This window comes from Osmia lignaria, chromosome 9 (assembly GCF_051020975.1).
Source record: "Osmia lignaria lignaria isolate PbOS001 chromosome 9, iyOsmLign1, whole genome shotgun sequence".
NCBI lineage: Eukaryota > Metazoa > Arthropoda > Insecta > Hymenoptera > Megachilidae > Osmia > Osmia lignaria.
Genome location: NC_135040.1, coordinates 2,954,038 through 2,973,965, shown reverse-complemented (window position 1 = coordinate 2,973,965; position 19,928 = coordinate 2,954,038). Strand labels below are relative to the sequence as shown.

The 19,928-nt window shown below is 32.6% G+C and overlaps 6 protein-coding genes across 12 annotated transcripts; 3 read left to right on the top strand and 3 right to left on the bottom strand.

Annotated features, from left to right (window-relative positions):
• Positions 1 to 251: 251 nt before the first annotated feature.
• On the top strand, positions 252 to 2,261 carry LOC117611113 (CD209 antigen-like protein A). The gene is made up of 6 exons (XM_034339049.2): positions 252 to 401; positions 673 to 755; positions 829 to 1,044; positions 1,112 to 1,216; positions 1,299 to 1,590; positions 1,659 to 2,261. The coding sequence occupies exons 2-6, from the start codon at positions 680 to 682 to the stop codon at positions 1,834 to 1,836; spliced, it is 867 nt and encodes a 288-aa protein (XP_034194940.1). The 5' UTR covers positions 252 to 401; positions 673 to 679; the 3' UTR covers positions 1,837 to 2,261.
• A 151-nt stretch (positions 2,262 to 2,412) lies between these two features.
• On the bottom strand, positions 2,413 to 5,838 carry LOC117611061 (uncharacterized). The gene is made up of 5 exons (XM_034338975.2): positions 5,722 to 5,838; positions 5,068 to 5,366; positions 3,923 to 4,184; positions 3,690 to 3,836; positions 2,413 to 3,304 (listed from the first exon to the last, which is right to left on the bottom strand). The coding sequence occupies exons 2-5, from the start codon at positions 5,316 to 5,318 to the stop codon at positions 2,888 to 2,890; spliced, it is 1,077 nt and encodes a 358-aa protein (XP_034194866.1). The 5' UTR covers positions 5,319 to 5,366; positions 5,722 to 5,838; the 3' UTR covers positions 2,413 to 2,887.
• A 250-nt stretch (positions 5,839 to 6,088) lies between these two features.
• LOC117611174 (5'-deoxynucleotidase HDDC2) lies at positions 6,089 to 8,347 on the bottom strand. 3 transcript variants are annotated; one of them, XM_034339172.2, is made up of 4 exons: positions 8,032 to 8,347; positions 7,352 to 7,476; positions 7,096 to 7,264; positions 6,089 to 6,997 (listed from the first exon to the last, which is right to left on the bottom strand). In XM_034339172.2, exons 1-4 carry the CDS (start codon positions 8,080 to 8,082, stop codon positions 6,767 to 6,769), a joined length of 576 nt encoding a protein of 191 aa, XP_034195063.1. In that variant the 5' UTR covers positions 8,083 to 8,347; the 3' UTR covers positions 6,089 to 6,766. The 3 variants fall into 3 exon arrangements, with proteins under 3 accessions (XP_034195063.1, XP_034195130.1, XP_034195025.1); XM_034339239.2 differs by lacking the exon at positions 8,032 to 8,347 and adding an exon at positions 7,856 to 7,989; XM_034339134.2 differs by lacking the exon at positions 8,032 to 8,347 and adding an exon at positions 7,752 to 7,820.
• An 874-nt stretch (positions 8,348 to 9,221) lies between these two features.
• On the top strand, positions 9,222 to 13,545 carry LOC117602813 (V-type proton ATPase catalytic subunit A). Its single transcript, XM_034321334.2, has 11 exons — positions 9,222 to 9,346; positions 10,108 to 10,223; positions 10,296 to 10,408; positions 10,485 to 10,850; positions 10,930 to 11,081; positions 11,158 to 11,429; positions 11,513 to 11,696; positions 11,787 to 11,904; positions 11,989 to 12,269; positions 12,341 to 12,530; positions 12,601 to 13,545. The coding sequence occupies exons 2-11, from the start codon at positions 10,142 to 10,144 to the stop codon at positions 12,691 to 12,693; spliced, it is 1,851 nt and encodes a 616-aa protein (XP_034177225.1). The 5' UTR covers positions 9,222 to 9,346; positions 10,108 to 10,141; the 3' UTR covers positions 12,694 to 13,545.
• A 450-nt stretch (positions 13,546 to 13,995) lies between these two features.
• On the bottom strand, positions 13,996 to 15,855 carry LOC117603038 (upstream stimulatory factor 1). 2 transcript variants are annotated; one of them, XM_034321780.2, is made up of 5 exons: positions 15,709 to 15,855; positions 15,433 to 15,503; positions 15,075 to 15,355; positions 14,827 to 14,991; positions 13,996 to 14,751 (listed from the first exon to the last, which is right to left on the bottom strand). In XM_034321780.2, exons 1-5 carry the CDS (start codon positions 15,747 to 15,749, stop codon positions 14,527 to 14,529), a joined length of 783 nt encoding a protein of 260 aa, XP_034177671.1. In that variant the 5' UTR covers positions 15,750 to 15,855; the 3' UTR covers positions 13,996 to 14,526. The 2 variants fall into 2 exon arrangements, with proteins under 2 accessions (XP_034177671.1, XP_034177754.1); XM_034321863.2 differs by having other exon boundaries at positions 15,577 to 15,851.
• Positions 15,856 to 15,991: 136 nt separating this feature from the next.
• LOC117602879 (ubiquitin domain-containing protein UBFD1) lies at positions 15,992 to 19,531 on the top strand. 4 transcript variants are annotated; one of them, XM_034321659.2, is made up of 6 exons: positions 15,997 to 16,014; positions 16,340 to 16,463; positions 16,835 to 17,209; positions 17,293 to 17,483; positions 17,564 to 17,752; positions 17,820 to 19,531. In XM_034321659.2, exons 2-6 carry the CDS (start codon positions 16,451 to 16,453, stop codon positions 17,928 to 17,930), a joined length of 879 nt encoding a protein of 292 aa, XP_034177550.2. In that variant the 5' UTR covers positions 15,997 to 16,014; positions 16,340 to 16,450; the 3' UTR covers positions 17,931 to 19,531. The 4 variants fall into 4 exon arrangements, 3 of the variants coding, with proteins under 3 accessions (XP_034177465.2, XP_034177550.2, XP_034177343.2); XR_004581090.2 differs by lacking the exons at positions 15,997 to 16,014; positions 16,340 to 16,463 and adding an exon at positions 16,580 to 16,616 and having other exon boundaries at positions 17,820 to 18,028; positions 18,453 to 19,531; XM_034321574.2 differs by having other exon boundaries at positions 15,992 to 16,463.
• The last annotated feature ends 397 nt before the right edge of the window (positions 19,532 to 19,928 follow it).

Sequence of the window (19,928 nt, the reverse complement as noted above, 5' to 3'; positions counted from 1 at the left end):
AAGTATTGTTATTTAGAAAATTCGAATTAATTAATATTCTATTTGGTATGCTAAAGCATTCGTTATACTACTTTGAAAATGATGGTTTTCTGAATTCATTGTAATTACAGCGTACCAAAAGTGTCTATTTTCACTGTGATAGTTAAATATTAATAAAACAAATAACAAGTGGTCGCAAAAACAGGCGAGGAGGGCATAGTCGAATCCGTCGAAGAAAGTGACTCATTTTTCCGAGGAGGAGAGAGAAAGTGTCCAGCTAGAAGGCTACACGATCGGGTCTTCGGTCGATAGTCTTGCTTGGCTCACAAACGGAAGCGGACCAAGCAGGTGGATTGCATGAAAGAAGAAATCAAAGTGGAATGATAACAGCCAAGGGGACGTTTCTGTTCTACGAATATTACGTAAGTGGAGGAACCTTCACTTTGCTCATCTTCTCTAAAAAAAGAAAAAGAAAAATGATATGAAATACAACTAAAATATTATAAAAAACAGATAGAATTAAATGTGAGAAAAATTTTGTGAATAAATAAAAAATATTAAACGTACATAAAAGAATGAAGAAATGATTAGCATAAACTGAAGAATCGTTGTTCGGGACTTTCTTCACGAAAGTGGAATTACGAAGTAAAAACCGCACTCGGCTTTTCTGTAACCACCGTTTTCTACTTTCAGGTCTACCATGAAGCGTAAAGGATCTCTTCATTTGCATTCCCTGCTGCTGATTTTCCAGCTGAGCGTCTGCATGGGAATTCCAGGTACGTAAAAGACTGAATAATTTGTACTGGAGAAGAGATATCTCCTCTAACGAGGTCGTTAAAATGTTGTTAGGCAATTTGCATCCTGTGTCTGTTTCACCGAACGCTTCGATAACGGAAACATCCATAGGACCATGGGGTGAGATTTTAGAAAATTGGATCGTCTCTGATTCAAAGATTTCCAGAACATCAAAGGTGATGAAATTTGGTGACAAAACTTTGACTGTATCCACTAAAGTTTCAACACCTAACAAACGAGAAGTTTCTGAAACTGATCTTTACTTGCTCGGTAAGATACTTGAATAATCATTGCACAATTCAAGAGATTCTTCTAATCAATCGTTTGTGAACACTAGGCGCGATAGAGAAGCTCGTCTACAGAGTAGATTTCCTGGAGAATCGTCTGAGGAGGGCGGAGGAGCTTCTGTACTATGTGATTTCTGGAAACATTGAGAAAAAAGGTGAGTTTTACTTCTTATTTAATTAGTTAATTAATCTTAATTAATTGTTTAACTTAATTATTCTTTTTACTATATTTTTTAGAATCTTGCCCCCAGAATTATACGAAAATTGGTCAGAATTGCTATCACTTCAGCAGCCGTGATTTCGACTGGAAGTCCTCGGCGAGCTTGTGTCGAGGCATGGGTGGTCACTTGATCGAATTCGACACGGACGATGAGAAACGTGATGTATTCGCCAGCTTACAAACTAATTCCAAGCTGAAAGGTAAAACCTTCTGGACGGGAGGATTGAATCCGGGTCTTCTGTGGATCTGGGCAAGTAGCGCTAAGCCAGTTCATCAAAACACCAAACAGACTGTTCCTGGCGATGGCAGGTAAGATATAATGATACTTGTAGCTTTAATAATTTTATGGTATATGATAATTAACCTTTCAATCCCAGGTGCTTAAAATTGTCCTACAATTCAACGTCCAGATTGTACTCGTACCAAAGCGACGATTGTGGGGCGAGACACAGATACGCTTGCAAATTAACGGTGGATGACGAGTCAGTGAACAAAATCGAAAAAAGTGTACGAATGTTAATGAACGGAAAACGTTTGAGCACAAACACCGACTGAATTACTGTTACTGTATAATCATATTTATATTTATCATATAAATATAAACATATTTATTCTTTTTTTGCAAGAAGATTTCTTACAGGCTACTGAAACTTCTTGCAGATAATTTTAAGATAACTTAATATTATGCATAAATAAAACTATTTCTATGTTAAGTACCAATATCACTTTCATTTTCCTGAATACTGTCGTGATGTAGGTTAAAATATATTGTATTAAAATATAATGCATATACAGTGGTACCTCGGTATACGACTTTAATCTGTTCCAGATGTTTGAACTTATACCGAATAGGACGTATACCAAACCAACCTTTCCCATAAGAAGTAATGTAAAAATGATTAATCCGTTCTCATGTAAAAAAGAATCCTATTGATATTATACCTACATTAATGGGGTTGTAAAATAATTTAAACACTGTTTATGTCATGAACAGCATTTAAACGATTTCCTACAAGTTTATAAAAAATATTCACTAGTTTATTTAACATAATTAATTTGTAAAATATAAATGTAACCTAATGGTAGATTATAAATTAACAAACCAAATAGAATAAATTTTATTGCCTCCTGTTTTGCGGTTATGGCTTGTTATATGATATCCTTACTTGTATGATCAGTCAGTTAATGATACATCAACTCCGAATATAATTGATTATTAATTTAATTTTTCCTCTGAGATAATTATTTAAAAATGACGCAAAATTCACAGAAAAAATTTATGTCGTATACCGAGCAAAATTTGTCACGTCCAAACAGGACGTATTCCAAAGCAAACGTATACTGAGGTACCACTGTACTTGATATGGATATTCAATGACCATAAAACTATACATGTTTTTGAAACATCAAGGTACCATTATCCCTGATTTAAGATATACTAGTTGCAGGTACTATACGAGATAAGATTCTCATAAAATCGTTACTAAGCGATAAGAGTCTCGCGAAGACATTGAAGCGATCTGTAAGAAACGGAAAGTTCTTTTTTAAATAAACTATGGAATAATAATCTGTTTCTACTCTCCCATACATAGAATGTTATATTCTATTATATATAATCTATTGTTTCAGAATCATTCGCGGATGTTCCGGAGGACAGAATCGAGGTCATTGCCTTTGCAGATTGATGGCTCATGATAAGACTCCGTTTTCCCTCGTTCACCAACGACAGCACGGTGTTACTGTCGGTGATCAGACCTCCATTCTCAATAATTAGCTCTTTTGTAGTCTCGATGTTATTCGTATCGACGCCGCGGCAACAATCATCAATCACCGCTAACGCGTATCCTAATCGAAGTCCATCTAAACAGGTCGCTTTTACGCAAACATCGTAAGCTAAACCGCATACAAATACATGTGTGACGCCTGATTTACGCAGAATTGTTTGCAATTCCACGGAGTTTTTTGAATTGTTATCGAAAAATACCGAGTAAGCTTCCAACTCCGGATGTTGACCTTTGCGTACCTGAAAAACGATGCATAATTAATAAAGTATGATCAGTGGCGGCTCGCGTGTAGGCACCCTCTATTTCCTCTTGATATTATCGATAACATTTAATATAACGAGTCCTTTTTTCTTTAATTCTTTCTTTGTGCTTGTACAATATATAATCCTTAAGCTTAATGTCAGATACAAAAATCTTTGTATGGAACTGTGCGCTTCATAGTTCCAGCGGCGTGGTGTTTGACCATTGTGCGCATGCGCACATAGGAAGCTGCGCGCGAGGCTGCGCGGGAGAGAGTTTTTAAAACAAAGGCTAAAAATTTTCTAGAACAGTACCCCCACTAATTTTAGCTACGAGCCGCCACTGAGTATGATTGAGATTATCATGAATAAACGTATGAACTACCTGCTCTGAATGTGGCACAATCACCAGGTCTTTGTGCAACTGGGCCCCCCATGTATTCATGACGCAGTGTTTGGGCCAAAGTATTTGTTCCATATAAGGTTCCGCGAAAATTACGGTACTCAACGGCTTCGCATTTTCCTTGGTCACCTGCATAAATAAATATTAATATATTTAATTGTTACGTGTCGAACGTCAGTGTAATTACATAACCTTTTTTTTTAATAAATAAAAACCTTTGAATCTAGATGCAATTCACGTAAATGTAAATTTTCATGAAAGCTAATATGATTTTCTGGGTGCCAGTCCAAAGAATAAATAATATTATCAAAATGCCCTTTTCTTATTAAACGATTTATCGGTTCAATCACATCAACTCCGTCCTGATTACATCCACATCGACGGAGAGCTAAAGATCCGTCGATAAAATCATTTTGCACATCTACGACGAGGAGTGCAGTTATTGGTTCAAAAATTACTCGCAACCAATGGATGAATCTATTGATCAAACAAAATTAATAATACTGTAAGATAATGATTTAAGATTAGAGTTACAAAATTAAAATTACATACTTCGAGTGCACAAAATAAAGTCCAAATGATTTTTATCTTAAAATTATCTTACAATAATCATTGCTGTACAAAGTTTTGCTTTATTAAAAATAAGAAATTATGTAACGTATACATGAACAGACTTTGTTGTAATAAAACTTTCGTAATCATACATTTATTTTCTATATTTATCGTAATTCATTTTACTTATACTCGTACAATTTATTGTTGTATAGACCTTTTATCAAAACTACGTTCAAATCACAATTATTGTCTCGAAATAAGCAACTCGCTCGGGACCGAACAGTTGCTTATTACGAAGCAGGTATGCTATTCCGCTTGACTTTGTTCTCGAAACGGAACGATAGAGAACACGAGAAACGAGGGAGAAATCCGAGGTAGCGGTAAACCATAAAGTGATCGACCGAGCAGTGATGTTATTTTTTGAACAAGGATAGAATATAGCATGCTCTCTCATTCTTGCACTATTTCGCTTATTTTGAGGCAAAAATACCAGACAGAGAAAGCATTATATATATTCCATCCTTCTTCTACTAACCAATGTCACTGCTCAGTCGAACGTGACAATTTATTTCCCAGAACCTCGGCTTCTCGCTTTCACGGACCTCTCACTCATTTTTCGGACCTCTCACTTTACGGGCGACTTCGAACAAAAAAGAGGGGATAGCGAGTTGCTTATTTCGAGGCAGGACCACTTGCTTATTTCAAGGCAATTGTAGACATCCGGTAACTCTGTAATGCTATGCTCGATTAAACAACCTGTTGTTCGTTTTACTCATGACGTGAACACATGCATATAAATACATACATTTTCCATTCCTGTCCTTTCAAAATACCATCGTTATCGCCATCGAATAAATTGAAGATGTCTTCAAGTCTCCGTTCTTCCTTTTCGAGTTCATGCGGCTGGAATAGTGCCGCGCAAATCGAATGAAAATTCGTATAATTTAAACCGGTTTCTTCTTTCAGCAAGTCGAATTCCGTCAAAAACTTCTCCATAGAACGCCGCTTTTTCCCGCAAAAAGAATTAGTTACTGATTCGGTACCTCTTGCTGCCATCGTTTATAAGAAACACGGTTAAAACCGTATAACCGGCCGGCTTGTATCCTGATGTCGAAAAATTGTTTCTGTAGTTGTCGACAATTCCTTCGTCTGTATTATATTCACAGACGGACACTTATATTTGTACCCAATCAATGCACGATTCTTTATCGTTATATTTGCATGTTAAAGCTACTTATTCTACAAGGTTAGTTTTAGGTAAAACGCTCGTAACGCGTACTGGTTACTGACTGACGATCGATCAATATCTGTAGACGACCTTTAGATGTATAAGAATTTATTTGACGAATTTAATACTTTAGAAGGATAAACTTCTTTCATATATCTTTTACTATATTAAATATTTCTTTCACTTGTTATTCCGATTTGAAATGAAATCATTCGATTAAAATATTCTTACGTATACTTTGTGTCCGTAACTTTTTTTAGCACGCGAACAAAATTGGGAACCAATTCGGATATTGATAAAACATTTGGTTTCTACCGTTGATGGTTGTGCAACTGTCCAATTGCATCCTATATTAGCCTTATATATAGAAAAGGTGCGTCGATTGAGTAATTGAGTACACCTTTAAATCTGTGTATACCTTTAAATTTGTGTATATACAGTGTACGTACACGTGCAATGAATATATGCCGACAATTTGCGCCTTGCAACTGATAAAAAGCTATAATAATCACATAAAGCACAAATATACTTTTAAAGTTAATATTAAATAATGTATAACTGATACATCAATTACAGGGACATAAAGACCAGAACATCATTTTACTTTAGAAAACTTTATTTACTTTCATAAATAAATAATAGTAATAATAATAAATTAACTGATAAACGTTTCGTATGGTAACTATCTGTCAAATAACAAATATATTTGGTTACTTATAAACTTGTTCATATTACCACAAACTTAAAATACTTAAACATGATCTTAAACTTATTCTCACTTATTAAATTTCACTCAACAAAAAAAACCTGTAAAATCAAATATATTGTAACAAATTAAAAGAACTTTGTTTTTTTTTAAATATATAATATTATACTTTAAAACTAGGATTATTCCAATGTAACAAGTGGTATTTGATAATTTTGTTATGAATGTTATCAATTAAAGGTTACCATAACTTCTTAATTAATTTGATTTCTGCAGAAAATAAAGATTAATATTGCACTATTGAAATATATTATTTTAAAAGCCATTCAAAGGCCACAAAGGTAATCTTTATTTTCTGTAAAAATGTCACATCATTATAAAACCAAGCTAACCGAATAATTATAAAATTTATAATATTTTTCTTCGGATTATTTACGACTGTGCAATGAAAATTTAGTATTATAACTTGTATGTTACTGTTCATTAAGTTTTGACAAATGAAAGATGAAAAAATTGGCTAAATTAGTATTGTACTTTTTCATTTTTGTTTTGACAACTTTAATTTTTTTTTCATTTCGAACTAGTTGAATTGTGACATAGAGCTTCTCTTCTTGCAGTAATTTCACAAGCTATTTTATTAATAAAAGGATGTCTAATCTTTCCATTAGTTGCAACAAAAAATTCCTCCAACTCTCCAGGAACATTGTCTCTCTTTTCATACTCATAAGCCTGCATGATTAAATCTAATCTATCCAAATCCTTAACATATCTCGCTTCTGGTGATTCCTGTTTTTCGTATTCCTGTAAATCAAATTTGAGAGAAAACAATAATGAAATAAAGTGCACTACACTTTTATAGATGTAAAATAGGATGTAAGATATAAGTTAATAATGCTTACTCTAAACATTTCTAATATCATAGGACCTTTATCCCCCAACAATTTACAGATATCCTCCATAGCTTCATCCTCTCTCCTATGTTTTTCTTCAAGTGGTACACCGCAGTGAGGTGTTATGTCTCCCACAATACATTCTGCTAAGTCATGTATTAAAGCCATCTGCATGATCCTATAGTTGGCAAAGAATAATTTAGAAATATAAGGTTTTGATGATCATCAATTTTTGACAAACAATATCAGTAATACCATTTCATACTTGACTTTATCCAAATTTTCTTTATTATCCACTAGGAATGAAAGCATTGCCATCCTATACATATGGCCAGCTATTGTTTCTGGTTCAGGAATATTTCTAATTACCCATCCTGTTCTTTTCATATGCTAAAATCACAAACACAGTTATTAAATGTTCTAAAACTACTTTTATCATAAATACTAATAGAGCATAAAGACCAGCTTTGTTAAGGCATTATAAAAGATAATTTTGATTAAAAATAAAAATGCACTATGTTCAATTAAGATAAAAGATAAAATAACAATTGACATATGATAAAAGAAGGGATCATTTAATCATTTAGATAAGTTAATCATTTTTTTAAATTTTATTCCCAAATACTTATGTATGAATTATATGTACATTAATTAATTTAAGTTACCAAAATTCTCAAATAACAAAAGATAAATACAATATCTACTTTTTCCACAAACATTAAGAGATTTTCAGATATCGTTATATAATAAATATTATATAGCAACAAACATTATTAACTGCACAAAATTATGTTGATTGCACTAGACTGAGAATGCCAAAACAGAACATTTGACATAGGCGTAGATATACATATACACGAGCAAGATCACGCGTTCAAAACTATGAATTTATATTTGTCATGATGTTGCCTTGAAAAAAAAGTCTTCCTATCATTAACAACTTACCTTTAATCGACCAAGCAATTCCATAAACTCCTGTAATTTTTCCATTTCCATCTTATTAAAAAATGGATAATCACCAAATAAAAACAAAACAACTAGTTAGAGCTAGCAACAATCACTGAAACAAAACTTCGAAATTGTACGCTGATCAAATTCTACAGATGATTACTAGGTTTCAACAGGAATGAAGAACGATAAAATAGCAACGCGACAAAGGAAGTCAATTCCTCGGCTGTGTACGCAATTCTGACGCTCAAATGATATTCTTACTCAGAGCTAGAGAATATATACAGACGTAGCTAACAAACACATATATAGATAGTTTTAGGTAGATTATGTAACTGTATTCGTGTAAGTAAATGTTTCGGAAGATCCATAGATCTCGTACTATATAGATAGTACTTTCTAAGTTGTTTCAATTTTGTTTTTCGTCAAAATTTTTTTCATCCCCCCCTTCAAAACGCCATTTTGGGCCAATTAATTTGTGTTCGTCAAATATTTACTTTCATTATATATTTATAATTCCCATTCAAGTGTGTATGTACAGTCTGTAATAATGATAATAATCAAGTTTAAATTACCTTGACTATTTCTATTTTTAACTAGCTTTCGCCAGTATCGCGCTCAGGATTTAGTATATACGAAATTTGTAATTATGCGCGCGCACGACAAATATTTGAGTATATTGGTATTAAAACATGAATATATAAGTATTTTATTTCAGTTTTCAAAACTGTTTAATTTCAAATTAACTTTATGTTATAAACAGGGTCGGTCCTGAGATTTAGGATGTCCAAGGCGAGCTCCGAAAAAGGACCCCTTCACAAAAAGTACCTCAAATAAAATTTATAAAATTAACATTAAAGCTTGTATAATTAATTTAGATTTGTATTTGCATTGATTAATATTCAAGTAAACATTACTCTTTTTGCATTCTTAGACGCAAAATCGTCTTATGGGGGCCCTGGACCTTGAGGGGCCCTAGGCGGCCGCCTCGTCTGCCTAGGCCCAGGGCCGGCCCTAGTTCTACAGTTAAACAAATTTAATCTGTTAAACCATACTTTAAATTACCATTGCAGTTCAAGATGATTAGGCTGATCAAATCTCTCTTAAAACATCTGATACAAAGTTACAATATTTTAACGAAATGTTAAAACAGTAAGAATGTCGTTCATGTGTAAATCGTGCTTCAATTCTGATAATTGAAAACGAGCATGCATTTCAGTCAGCTGACCTGTCTTGTGATAGCAGCCAGGCTCGACTTGTGTAGCTTGACTTGCTGTTGTAGGGTGACTTACTTCGATACGTTTCACGTCTCGTAAGTTTTTTTACTGTCATTTATTTAATTGACTGTAGGTGAGCTGGGTGTTTTCTGATTTACTATATATCCGATACAATTATAACAATTTCATATTGTATAAAAGATATCTGAGATTTTTGCAGAAAGACTGGCGCGTATAGTATCGATCGTACCAGTTTGAATGCGCCATCGTTTTTCGATCAACGATAAAATTTATCTATTATATTTAATATAGAAAAATTCACCGAAACCGAATTAAATTGTTCTATATCCACGATCGATGACAAATATCTCGTTTAAAATCGATATTCTGTGAAGACAGCAGACGTCTCGCGGGCTCGAAGAGGGCTACGCCTACTTTTTAAATGAACTGCTCACGTGAATTTTACAATGAATGGATGTGATAGTTGACATCAATTTTTTTGCTAATTTCAAACGAGAAATTCACACGAGATATTTGTAAAAACACTTTATTCAAATAAAGCGCTCACGATCGTCAATTTCTATGTTCCTTTAGTCACATTTTTATTAGCATGAGATGAATTATTGTTGATTACATGTCAGAGTGAAGTGAGTTTAAGCTAATCTTCACGATTACACGTTACAGATTAACACTCTATTCTTTTTTATTTGATTTCTGGTAAAATTAAACTTTTATGGATCGCAATATTTATTCCATATCGAAAGATTAAGTTTATCAGAAGCTTTTATCATAAATACTTTGTATTTTTTTTATTAATTAAATGTTCCAAATTCTATTTGCTACTTTATGCTTTCAGTTATTTGTTGGTTTTACTTGAATAAAAATTCACGATGACAAGCCGTGGGTTATCAAAGATTAGTAACGAGGAGAGGGAAACCAAATTTGGCTATGTATATGCTGTATCTGGTCCTGGTTAGTAAATAATTTCATAATTTACTTTATAACTAAGCTCATTCGTTATTGTGATATAATTTTACCTTGTAGTTGTCACTGCTGAGAAGATGGCAGGATCAGCTATGTACGAACTAGTGAGAGTAGGATATTACGAACTGGTAGGAGAAATTATTCGTTTAGAAGGTGACATGGCTACCATTCAGGTACTGTATATGTTCTATAATTACAGATATGTTTTAATATTATATCATTTATATACTTACTTTTTTTATTACATAGGTCTACGAAGAAACCAGTGGCGTAACTGTAGGAGATCCTGTCCTACGTACAGGAAAACCATTGTCTGTAGAACTTGGGCCTGGTATCCTTGGAAGTATTTTTGATGGTATTCAGAGACCGTTGAAAGATATCAATGAGCTTACAGGCTCAATTTATATCCCAAAAGGTATTAATATACCAGCTTTATCAAGAACCGCTAGTTGGGAGTTTAATCCATCCAATATAAAGAATGGTAGCCACATTACCGGAGGAGATCTGTTTGGCATAGTTTATGAAAATACGTTAGTGAAACATAAAATGATTTTACCTCCCAAAAGTAAAGGAACTGTTACTTTCATTGCACCTCCTGGAAACTATACAGTTAACGTAAGTTTATGCGATGATAGGCAAGCGATTAAACTATAATAATATGGTGAATGTAACACTTTGCTGCTGTATTTTGCAGGATATTGTTTTGGAGACAGAATTTGATGGCGATAGACACAAGTATAGCATGCTTCAGGTATGGCCGGTACGTCAACCGCGTCCGGTGACTGAAAAATTGCCAGCTAATCATCCCCTACTCACTGGCCAACGAGTTTTGGATTCTCTTTTCCCGTAGGAGTTTAATTTGTTACTTAAACGTATTTATTAATAAATAAAACAAATGCTTAGGATGTTTATAAAATTATAGATGCGTCCAAGGTGGAACAACTGCTATTCCAGGAGCTTTCGGTTGTGGTAAAACTGTTATTTCGCAAGCTTTATCAAAGTACTCAAACTCCGATGTCATCATTTACGTTGGTTGCGGAGAACGTGGTAACGAAATGTCTGAGGTACTTCGTGATTTCCCTGAACTAACTGTAGAAATTGACGGTGTTACCGAGTCCATTATGAAACGTACAGCTTTGGTTGCTAATACCTCAAACATGCCTGTGGCTGCTCGTGAGGCATCAATTTACACCGGTACGTGTGCAGTGAATGATTTAAACATTTCATTCTTGATTTGTTATGTAAGAAAGTCACAAATAAAATGATTTGTTTTATAGGTATCACGTTGTCAGAATACTTCAGAGATATGGGTTACAATGTATCCATGATGGCAGATTCAACATCACGTTGGGCAGAAGCTCTTCGTGAGATTTCTGGTCGATTGGCTGAAATGCCTGCCGATTCTGGTTATCCTGCTTATCTTGGAGCTCGACTTGCCAGTTTCTACGAGCGTGCAGGAAGGTAGTTTTCATTTTTATATAATTAGTTTCAGGAATAAATGATTACACGTTTTGATTTAATGTATATTAATATGAAACTTCTTATTTCCAGAGTAAAATGTTTAGGTAATCCTGATCGCGAAGGTTCTGTTAGTATAGTGGGTGCCGTATCACCGCCTGGTGGTGACTTCTCTGATCCCGTTACCAGTGCAACTCTTGGTATCGTGCAGGTACTGAAAGAAGAAAAGAATTTATAATTGAATACCTGTTTAATAAGGTATATTTGAAAATATTTGTATATTTGATTTTTGTAGGTGTTTTGGGGTCTTGATAAGAAACTCGCTCAGCGCAAACATTTCCCATCTATCAATTGGCTTATTTCATACAGTAAATACCTGCGAGCTTTAGATGACTTCTACGATAAAAATTTCCAAGAATTCGTACCTTTGAGAACCAAAGTTAAGGAAATCTTACAAGAAGAGGAAGATCTGTCAGAAATTGTACAGTTAGTTGGTAAAGCTTCTCTCGCTGAAACGGATAAAATTACTCTGGAGGTTGCAAAACTTCTCAAAGATGACTTCCTACAACAAAACAGGTATCAATTATTTTTCTTAGTACTAAACATATCTAAGGATAATAGTATTAATTACTTACCGTGTTTTATAGCTATTCGCCATATGATCGTTTCTGCCCATTCTATAAAACTGTGGGAATGTTGAGAAACATGATCGCATTTTACGACATGGCAAGGCACGCAGTCGAATCTACGGCGCAATCAGATAATAAAATAACATGGAACGTTATTAGAGATAGTATGGGTAATATTCTCTATCAATTGAGTTCCATGAAATTCAAGGTAAATATTATTTTTTAACCATATGTATATTTTAATAGAAACGGAATTAATATATATTTTATTGTTTCAGGATCCAGTGAAAGACGGCGAAGCCAAAATCAGAGCTGATTTCGACCAATTGCACGAGGATATTCAACAAGCATTTAGAAATCTAGAAGATTAATTGTCAGAAACAATAACACGAACATAATTTCTGTATGTTCAGGAACCTTATATGCTGGTCATTTAAGGATGTCCTGGATCTACTGCAGAGAAGTATAACGAGTATTCGTAATCACGTATCATGCATTAAACTGTTATATTAGTTTCAATACTTACAAGAAACTTGTACATAAAATGTTACAAATATAAAATTTACTATAATTCTTATGTGTATTAACTGAATACTTAATATAAAATAATACGTGATGGTTGAAATAATAAAGTGTGGGACGTCCTTAAATGCATTTCCAGCTTATACAAAATGTGTATTAAGTACTGTAATAAGTTTTCAAAATCTTGAAAGAAAGTTGTATGTAATTAGTTCAAAATGTCCAAGAGAAGATAAGTTGCCTGGAGAATTAAGCTTCCTGTTATTTTATTTAGTACAAATGGAACATAATTGTGGAAACATTTGTACGTATGTGTCAAATAAGCGAAAAAACATGGTAAGAAGCTTTCCATTCATCCGTACATATTTTTTTTTTCTGAGAAACAAAAGTATAACAATACGCTTGTAACAATGGATGATATGGTAGCTTTTTACAAAAAATGAAACTTTCAATTAAAAAGTATTAAATCTTGTATTATAATAGTGTATTATGTACACGCGTTAAGTGATAAATGCAGCGTTACATGAAAATGTTATTTTAACGGTTAAAACGTTGAGAAATAGTCTGAAAGTTAAAAAAAAAAAAGATAACAAGCTGTTAAAACTGTTGAGGTGCAGGGTCCTTTTATCATAAAAAGAGAATATAAAGATAAAGGCATTGCAAATTGCAAACAGTGTTCTAGTAACTTCGACATTTCCGTTGTATCATATGTAAAAATAAATAAATGCTATACATAAAAAGAATGCAAATTTTATTCAGGATTATTGTCAGTGTTTAAATAAATGTAACGAAAATTTCATTAAATTTCATTTTAATAATAATATTATTATATAACAATAACCTCGCGATATTTACATCAACGATATATTACAAATTAGTGTAATTTTTTTTAAAATTATTTTGACGCATTTTCATAGCATTCAAAATCTTGGTTTGAAAAAAATATGTTTATTGCTATACGCGTACGTATATGCATATGTACACATATGTGTATATATACATATATAAATATACATACACATCTACACGTGTACGATTAATCTATTTTACATTCTCAGTCCCTAGATCATTTTATGAAGTACCTACTCTACACTTGTGAAAACAGTATTAAAAATAAAAAATATTTAACGATCTCTGTAAAGATTCAGTCACCGTATTATGCATCGCAATTTTTTTTTCGTATTGCAACAAAAATTTTTCTTTTAAATCAACTTCGGCTATGCTGCCTAAAATTGTATGTTCAAGAAATTTCAAATCAATGTTCAATATTCACAGCCTTGGCTCGTTCACGTACACGAGGTAATTCGATCCAATGCATATGCACACATTGAAAGAAAATATTTTTTAATAGGTCCTGCGAGGAATAGTCATAACTAGTTATAAATTATATAAATATAATAATTCATTAAATTACGTGGAAAGAATTCCGATTTCGTCCAAAGCGAAGTATAATTTTGATGTAAAATAAATCACGCTCTATTTAACACGATTAGAATATTAACAGAATATAAAAATATACATACGTGCAGTAGTTATGACTATACCAGTACGACCACGCGATTTACTTTCGAAAATGTAATTCAAATATGACGAATATCAGAGTAAATACTTCTTCTGACAGTGAAGTCAGTTTACATATCCTAATATTTACAAAAGAAGCACTGTGTTATAAATTAAAGATTTTTTTAAGGGCTCAAGTGAACGACATCGACATTGGTTCCTGCGGAGGAGGATGATATCTGTGACCTTAGTTGAAGATTCTCACGTTTCAATTGCGCAACTAATTGCTTTAATGCAGTTATTTCTTGCCGTAATTTTTCATTGTCGCGCAAGCATTGCCCCAATCCCTGATTAGCAGCTCGTAATTCTCCTATGTATTCACAAGCCTTTGCTAAAATTCCTCCTTTACTCTGTACAGAAAATGAATGTTACTTAGCTTACATGTTCATATTAATAAAATTTAACTACAAATTTTAATCCTATACCTGAGTTTCATAATTTGCTTTGCCTTCACCACTGCCGCTACCATTACCATTTGCACTAGTATTGCATTCAGGGATAATTTTTCCTAACTTTGCAATCCAATTATTTATTTTATCTCTTCGTCTGCGTTCAACTTCATTGTGAGTTGCTCTTCTTCTATCGTCCCTCTAAAATACATAGGACAAAAGTTTAAAAATGAAATTTTTCTACGGTTGAACGCAAGTTATTAAAGAAAATAATAAATTTGTACCTTTTTCAATACGGTGGTACAATTTCTTGGTGTCTCTATTTGTAGAGTAGTAGTTCTAGGAACCAACGATCTAGAAGTTTGTGCAGTGGTGAAAACATCATTAGCATTTCCAATAACATAAAACTGGCCATTTAATGGGGATGTTAGGACCTGTACAGTATTATTCCCTGGTTGGGTAACTGGTAGTTCTATTTCATTGCCAGCAGTAGTGCCATTTACTTGAACCACTCTATATGCTAGAGTCTCTTGATAGCGCATCCCATCTTCTCCAACAGTTTCCCCTACAAAAATATTGTAAATGTATAAAGTGTACTACGTTTTGACAAATGTTAATTCAGACTGTGAGCAATGTATTTACCTTCGCAATCAACGATTTCTGCTTCTTCAATAACAATTCCCGTGCCGCCGTCATCCTTCGCGTTAACAGTGCTGTAAAACAAGCGTAGGTATGTTGAAGAATGGATATGTAACTTATCTATAGAGTTACGTCTATGCCTATTACTTCCACGACCGTTGTCCTAAGTCTTGTAAGTGCGCACTGTGCACTACGTGATGACCTTGAGGAGACCTCGAGCGAAACAGGAGGGATAGGTGTTCGCATTATCAGCCAGTCGATATTTAACATAAACACTACCTGACATCCTGTTGTTCGAGGGGCTGCTCCAAAATATCCATTTTTTTCTACCAAAAACGTTTGAATTTGTCAAAATTCACGTGAGCTGGTCACGGGACACGGCAACGAGGTCATGTGGTGCACAAGATGGCAATCTGTGATTACAGCGCCACCTTACGCTATTCAAATTTACGAATTCGAACTCGTGTATATACCGATAATTGATAATTACGGATTTATATTGAATAGACGAGTTCAGAAATTTGAAGTTTATAAGCAGACCTTAGAAAAATTTAATTCTTGAGCATTGCGCAGTTCATCAAAATTGTAATAAGTACAGCAATTAACTTATTGAATATCGTGATTTAAAATAACGCGTATAAAATGGTCCATTATATTGTCAATAAATAATCTAAGAATAAAACTTTACATATATATATAAATACTTCCTCGTATTTACACTTCTTGGAAAACTACTGTGCCTATGTGGAGAACGGATAGTTCATTGTATAACACGCCTTAATTTGTACTTTGTCGTTTAAATTGGCGTTGAATTAAGAACATCAAATCAACGTGACAGCATTCTTTATTCGTTGATTCTTTTGGATCCTTGATTTTTAGATAAAAAATGTACTTTCATTTATATTTCTAGAGTGTGTTTGAAAATTTGAAAGTCATTCCAAGGATCACTGCAAATACGAATTAGCAGGAACTGCAACGCATCCTACAATAGTTTTGATTGGATAACGAAATATAGTTCATCATGGAGTACGTCGGTACGTACTAGCTTGGCAATTTTTCATACTTTTTACTAACAGTTACCAACCAATAAATATTTTGCATTATCACTCATTACATTTATTTTTCATTATTTTGATTGCTATTAATATTTGCCTGTTAAAAAATCATGTTGTACAATATTATGAATGGTTGTTGTATACGTTGAGTTAATTTTATAAAAACAATCGCTGTTCCAGCTTAAATTTTATACATAACTTCTTTCAGATTCTTTCGAATATTGTGCAGTAATGAGATTTTATCAGTTTTTGTAGTGAAATGCATTTTACATATTGTCTAGGAAATATGTATTTTGACATAACCTTATTTAAGTGATATCTGAAACATATAGACTCTTCATATTTTTTAGATGCTACAAAAAAGGAAAGCAATGACAACTCTTTCAACTCAACATCTTGTTCTGAATTAGTATCAAACACGAATTCCAATGAGGACTCAACAATAGGAACAAAGGATTCAGCATTAAAACTTGAAGTTCAAAACTCGCAAACACAAGATAATGATAATTCAATTACCTCAGAAAATTCATCACAAGAGAATATAGACTTTAAAGTGATTTATAACAAACAGAGAATAAATGTAAATTTTGCGCTTGACGGTACTGTGGCAGAATTAAAAGCGCACCTTCAAAACATCATATCTGTGCCACAAGCTATGCAGAAAGTGATGATCAAAGGATTAGCCAAAGATGAACAAACACTTAGAAGTTTGGGTGTTACAAAAGGTAATGTTGATAATTTAATAAATTATTGACTTTTAAATTATGTTGTAAAACATTTGTTATAAGTTTTGTACAATACATTTAAGGTGCCAAAGTCATGGTAGTAGGATCAAAGTTAGACGACGTATTAGCTGTGTCAATTCCAACGAAACAAGATCTTTCGGATGAAGCTGCTTCCACTACAAATAAGGAACCTTTATCTCAACAGAAAATGCATAGGAAAGTATTAGATAAGGGTATCCCTGAAGATGTCATGCCTGGTATATTAAATAGTAAGGTAGGATATTTTTAAAATATATCACTTATACAAGTTATTTATCATTATTTTCATTGTTAATTTAATTCAATTAAAATTAGGAACCTTTACCAGAATTTCCATTGGCTGGTATGTTAAATAAATCTGGTGGTAAAGTTAGATTAACATTTAAATTGGAACAAGATCAACTATGGATCGGTACAAAAGAAAGAACAGACAAAATACCTATGAATTCTATAAAAGGTGTACACAGCGAACCAATTCATGATCATCCAGAATATCACATTATGGTTTGTATTTGAGTAATAACTAGAACTTGAATAAGCATTAAAACTTAAATACTCTTAAAAATTGTAGGCTATACAACTAGGCCCAACAGAAGCTTCAAGATATTGGATATACTGGGTTCCTGCGCAATACATATCTGCTATAAAAGACGCTATTCTTGGCAAATGGTGCTACTTCTGATCAACCGTTGATGGAAATTTCTGTTTCTTCAAAAGCAAAGTGTAATCAGGTGTAAGCATTGATACAAACACGACTGTACTAGTCACACATTTTTAACAGTAAGTAATAACTTATTTTGCGTTGAATTATAACTGATATGTTCTAATAAAAGTATTCTTGTTAAGAAAATTGTTTAGGTAAATGATTTTTAATTTTATTGAAAAATAATGGCAGTTGTTTTATAAGATTGACAAATTGAAATTTAGAAAAAAACGTGCTTTCTAATTATTATGTGTTTATCGTAACATTATGGTTTCTCAACTATTTAAAACTTTTGTACATTAAAATAATGCTGTATTTGTAATTTCAATTTCTCTGGATTATACATAAGATTTGTAAATATAATAAGTTTTTTACTCTTATAAAATACATTTACATTAAAAACATTTTATTACCTTAGAAACAAAATTATCGTTTAAACGAACACATCAAACTTTACTTTTTCCGTTTATTTAAATCGTTAAAGTAAAATTACATTTATAGGAGGAAACGAAGAAAGAAGTTATGATGTTGCATTTACAATCTTTTGAAGTTCGTCGAGAAATAATTCAACTTTTTATTTTTCAACTTTTAAATTCGATTAAATTATTTTAAATTTTATTTTATGTTTAACATCAAAATACCTTTTGTAAATGTTATGCTTAGCAAAAGAAAAATAATCGAGAATTAATTTTCCTATATACAGTGAGAGTCAAAAGTAAGTAGATAATGTTCAAAATAGAATACCTCGGTTAAAATTGCACTAAATAACTTGAGGTTTTTTGACAAGCTATAAAAATTAATTCACTAAAGTATGTATTTTCATCGTTTTAAAAAATTACAATTTGTTAAAATCGTGAAAAAAAATAATGAACGGTAATTTTTCAACTTTTTTATGTGAGCCCATAATGAAAATTTAAAATATGTCTTTCACAGAGTCACATAAGTTATGTGTATACATATTTTAATGAGTTAATTTTTATAGCTTTTCAAAAAACCTCAAGTTATTTAGTCCAATTTTAACCGAGATATTCTATTTTGAACAGTGTCTACTTACTTTTGCCTATCACTGTATAAAACAAGAATACAAGGATACGGTTTCTACGCGTTATCCGAGTTGCAATAAACTGTTACTATACAGAAATATAGTTCGCAGACACGAAACGAGTTGATGCAATTCAACATAATCGTATTATTTGTTTACGAAAACAACGAACTTGTTAAAATAAATACATTTACTATGCATTTTAACATTGGCCTATATACAAGACAGATTGTCAAAAAAAAGTCCGTCTCAAAATTTGAATAAAAAAAAAAAATGAAGTAGACTGTGTCTTAACAGGCGTAAGCAAGCTAATACCATATAATTTTAGTATTATAACTGCTGTAAATGAAATTTTATACTCTGTAATATGTACAACTGAGAAGGAAATCATGAAAAAAACGACAAATCAAACATCTATCGTAACATTTACATTAAATTCATAAGTATTTGCACGTTTAAAAACTATTTCAATGTCCGTTTAAGCGAGACTTGTACATCATGTTGTGTGATTTGATAAAATAAATAATTTTAAGTCTTCTTTATTGTCTTGTTCCTATTTTTTCTTTTTCAATTATATATCCATACAAAATGATTCGTTATTCTGAAATTTCGTACTTGGATATCAAGTATCTTGCCCGCATAAGTATAAAACATCTGCATCCACTCCCATCTGTTCAACACATGAACAGGAAACTTCTTATTAAAGTTTTAAATTACTCGAAGCTAAGTAAGCTGGCCTTCAGACTTTCGTTTACTTTACGTAAGAAAATGTAAGAATCAAAGAACATAGGAACTCCTATCATTCAGAAAACGATTCTATTTGTTGCATAATCGATGTAACGCTTCGCATTTCGGTGAAAGATAAGTGGTTCAAGGTTTAACACGGTGTTCGTGTATGTGTAATATATGAAAGTAGGAGAATTGTATAGCTACAC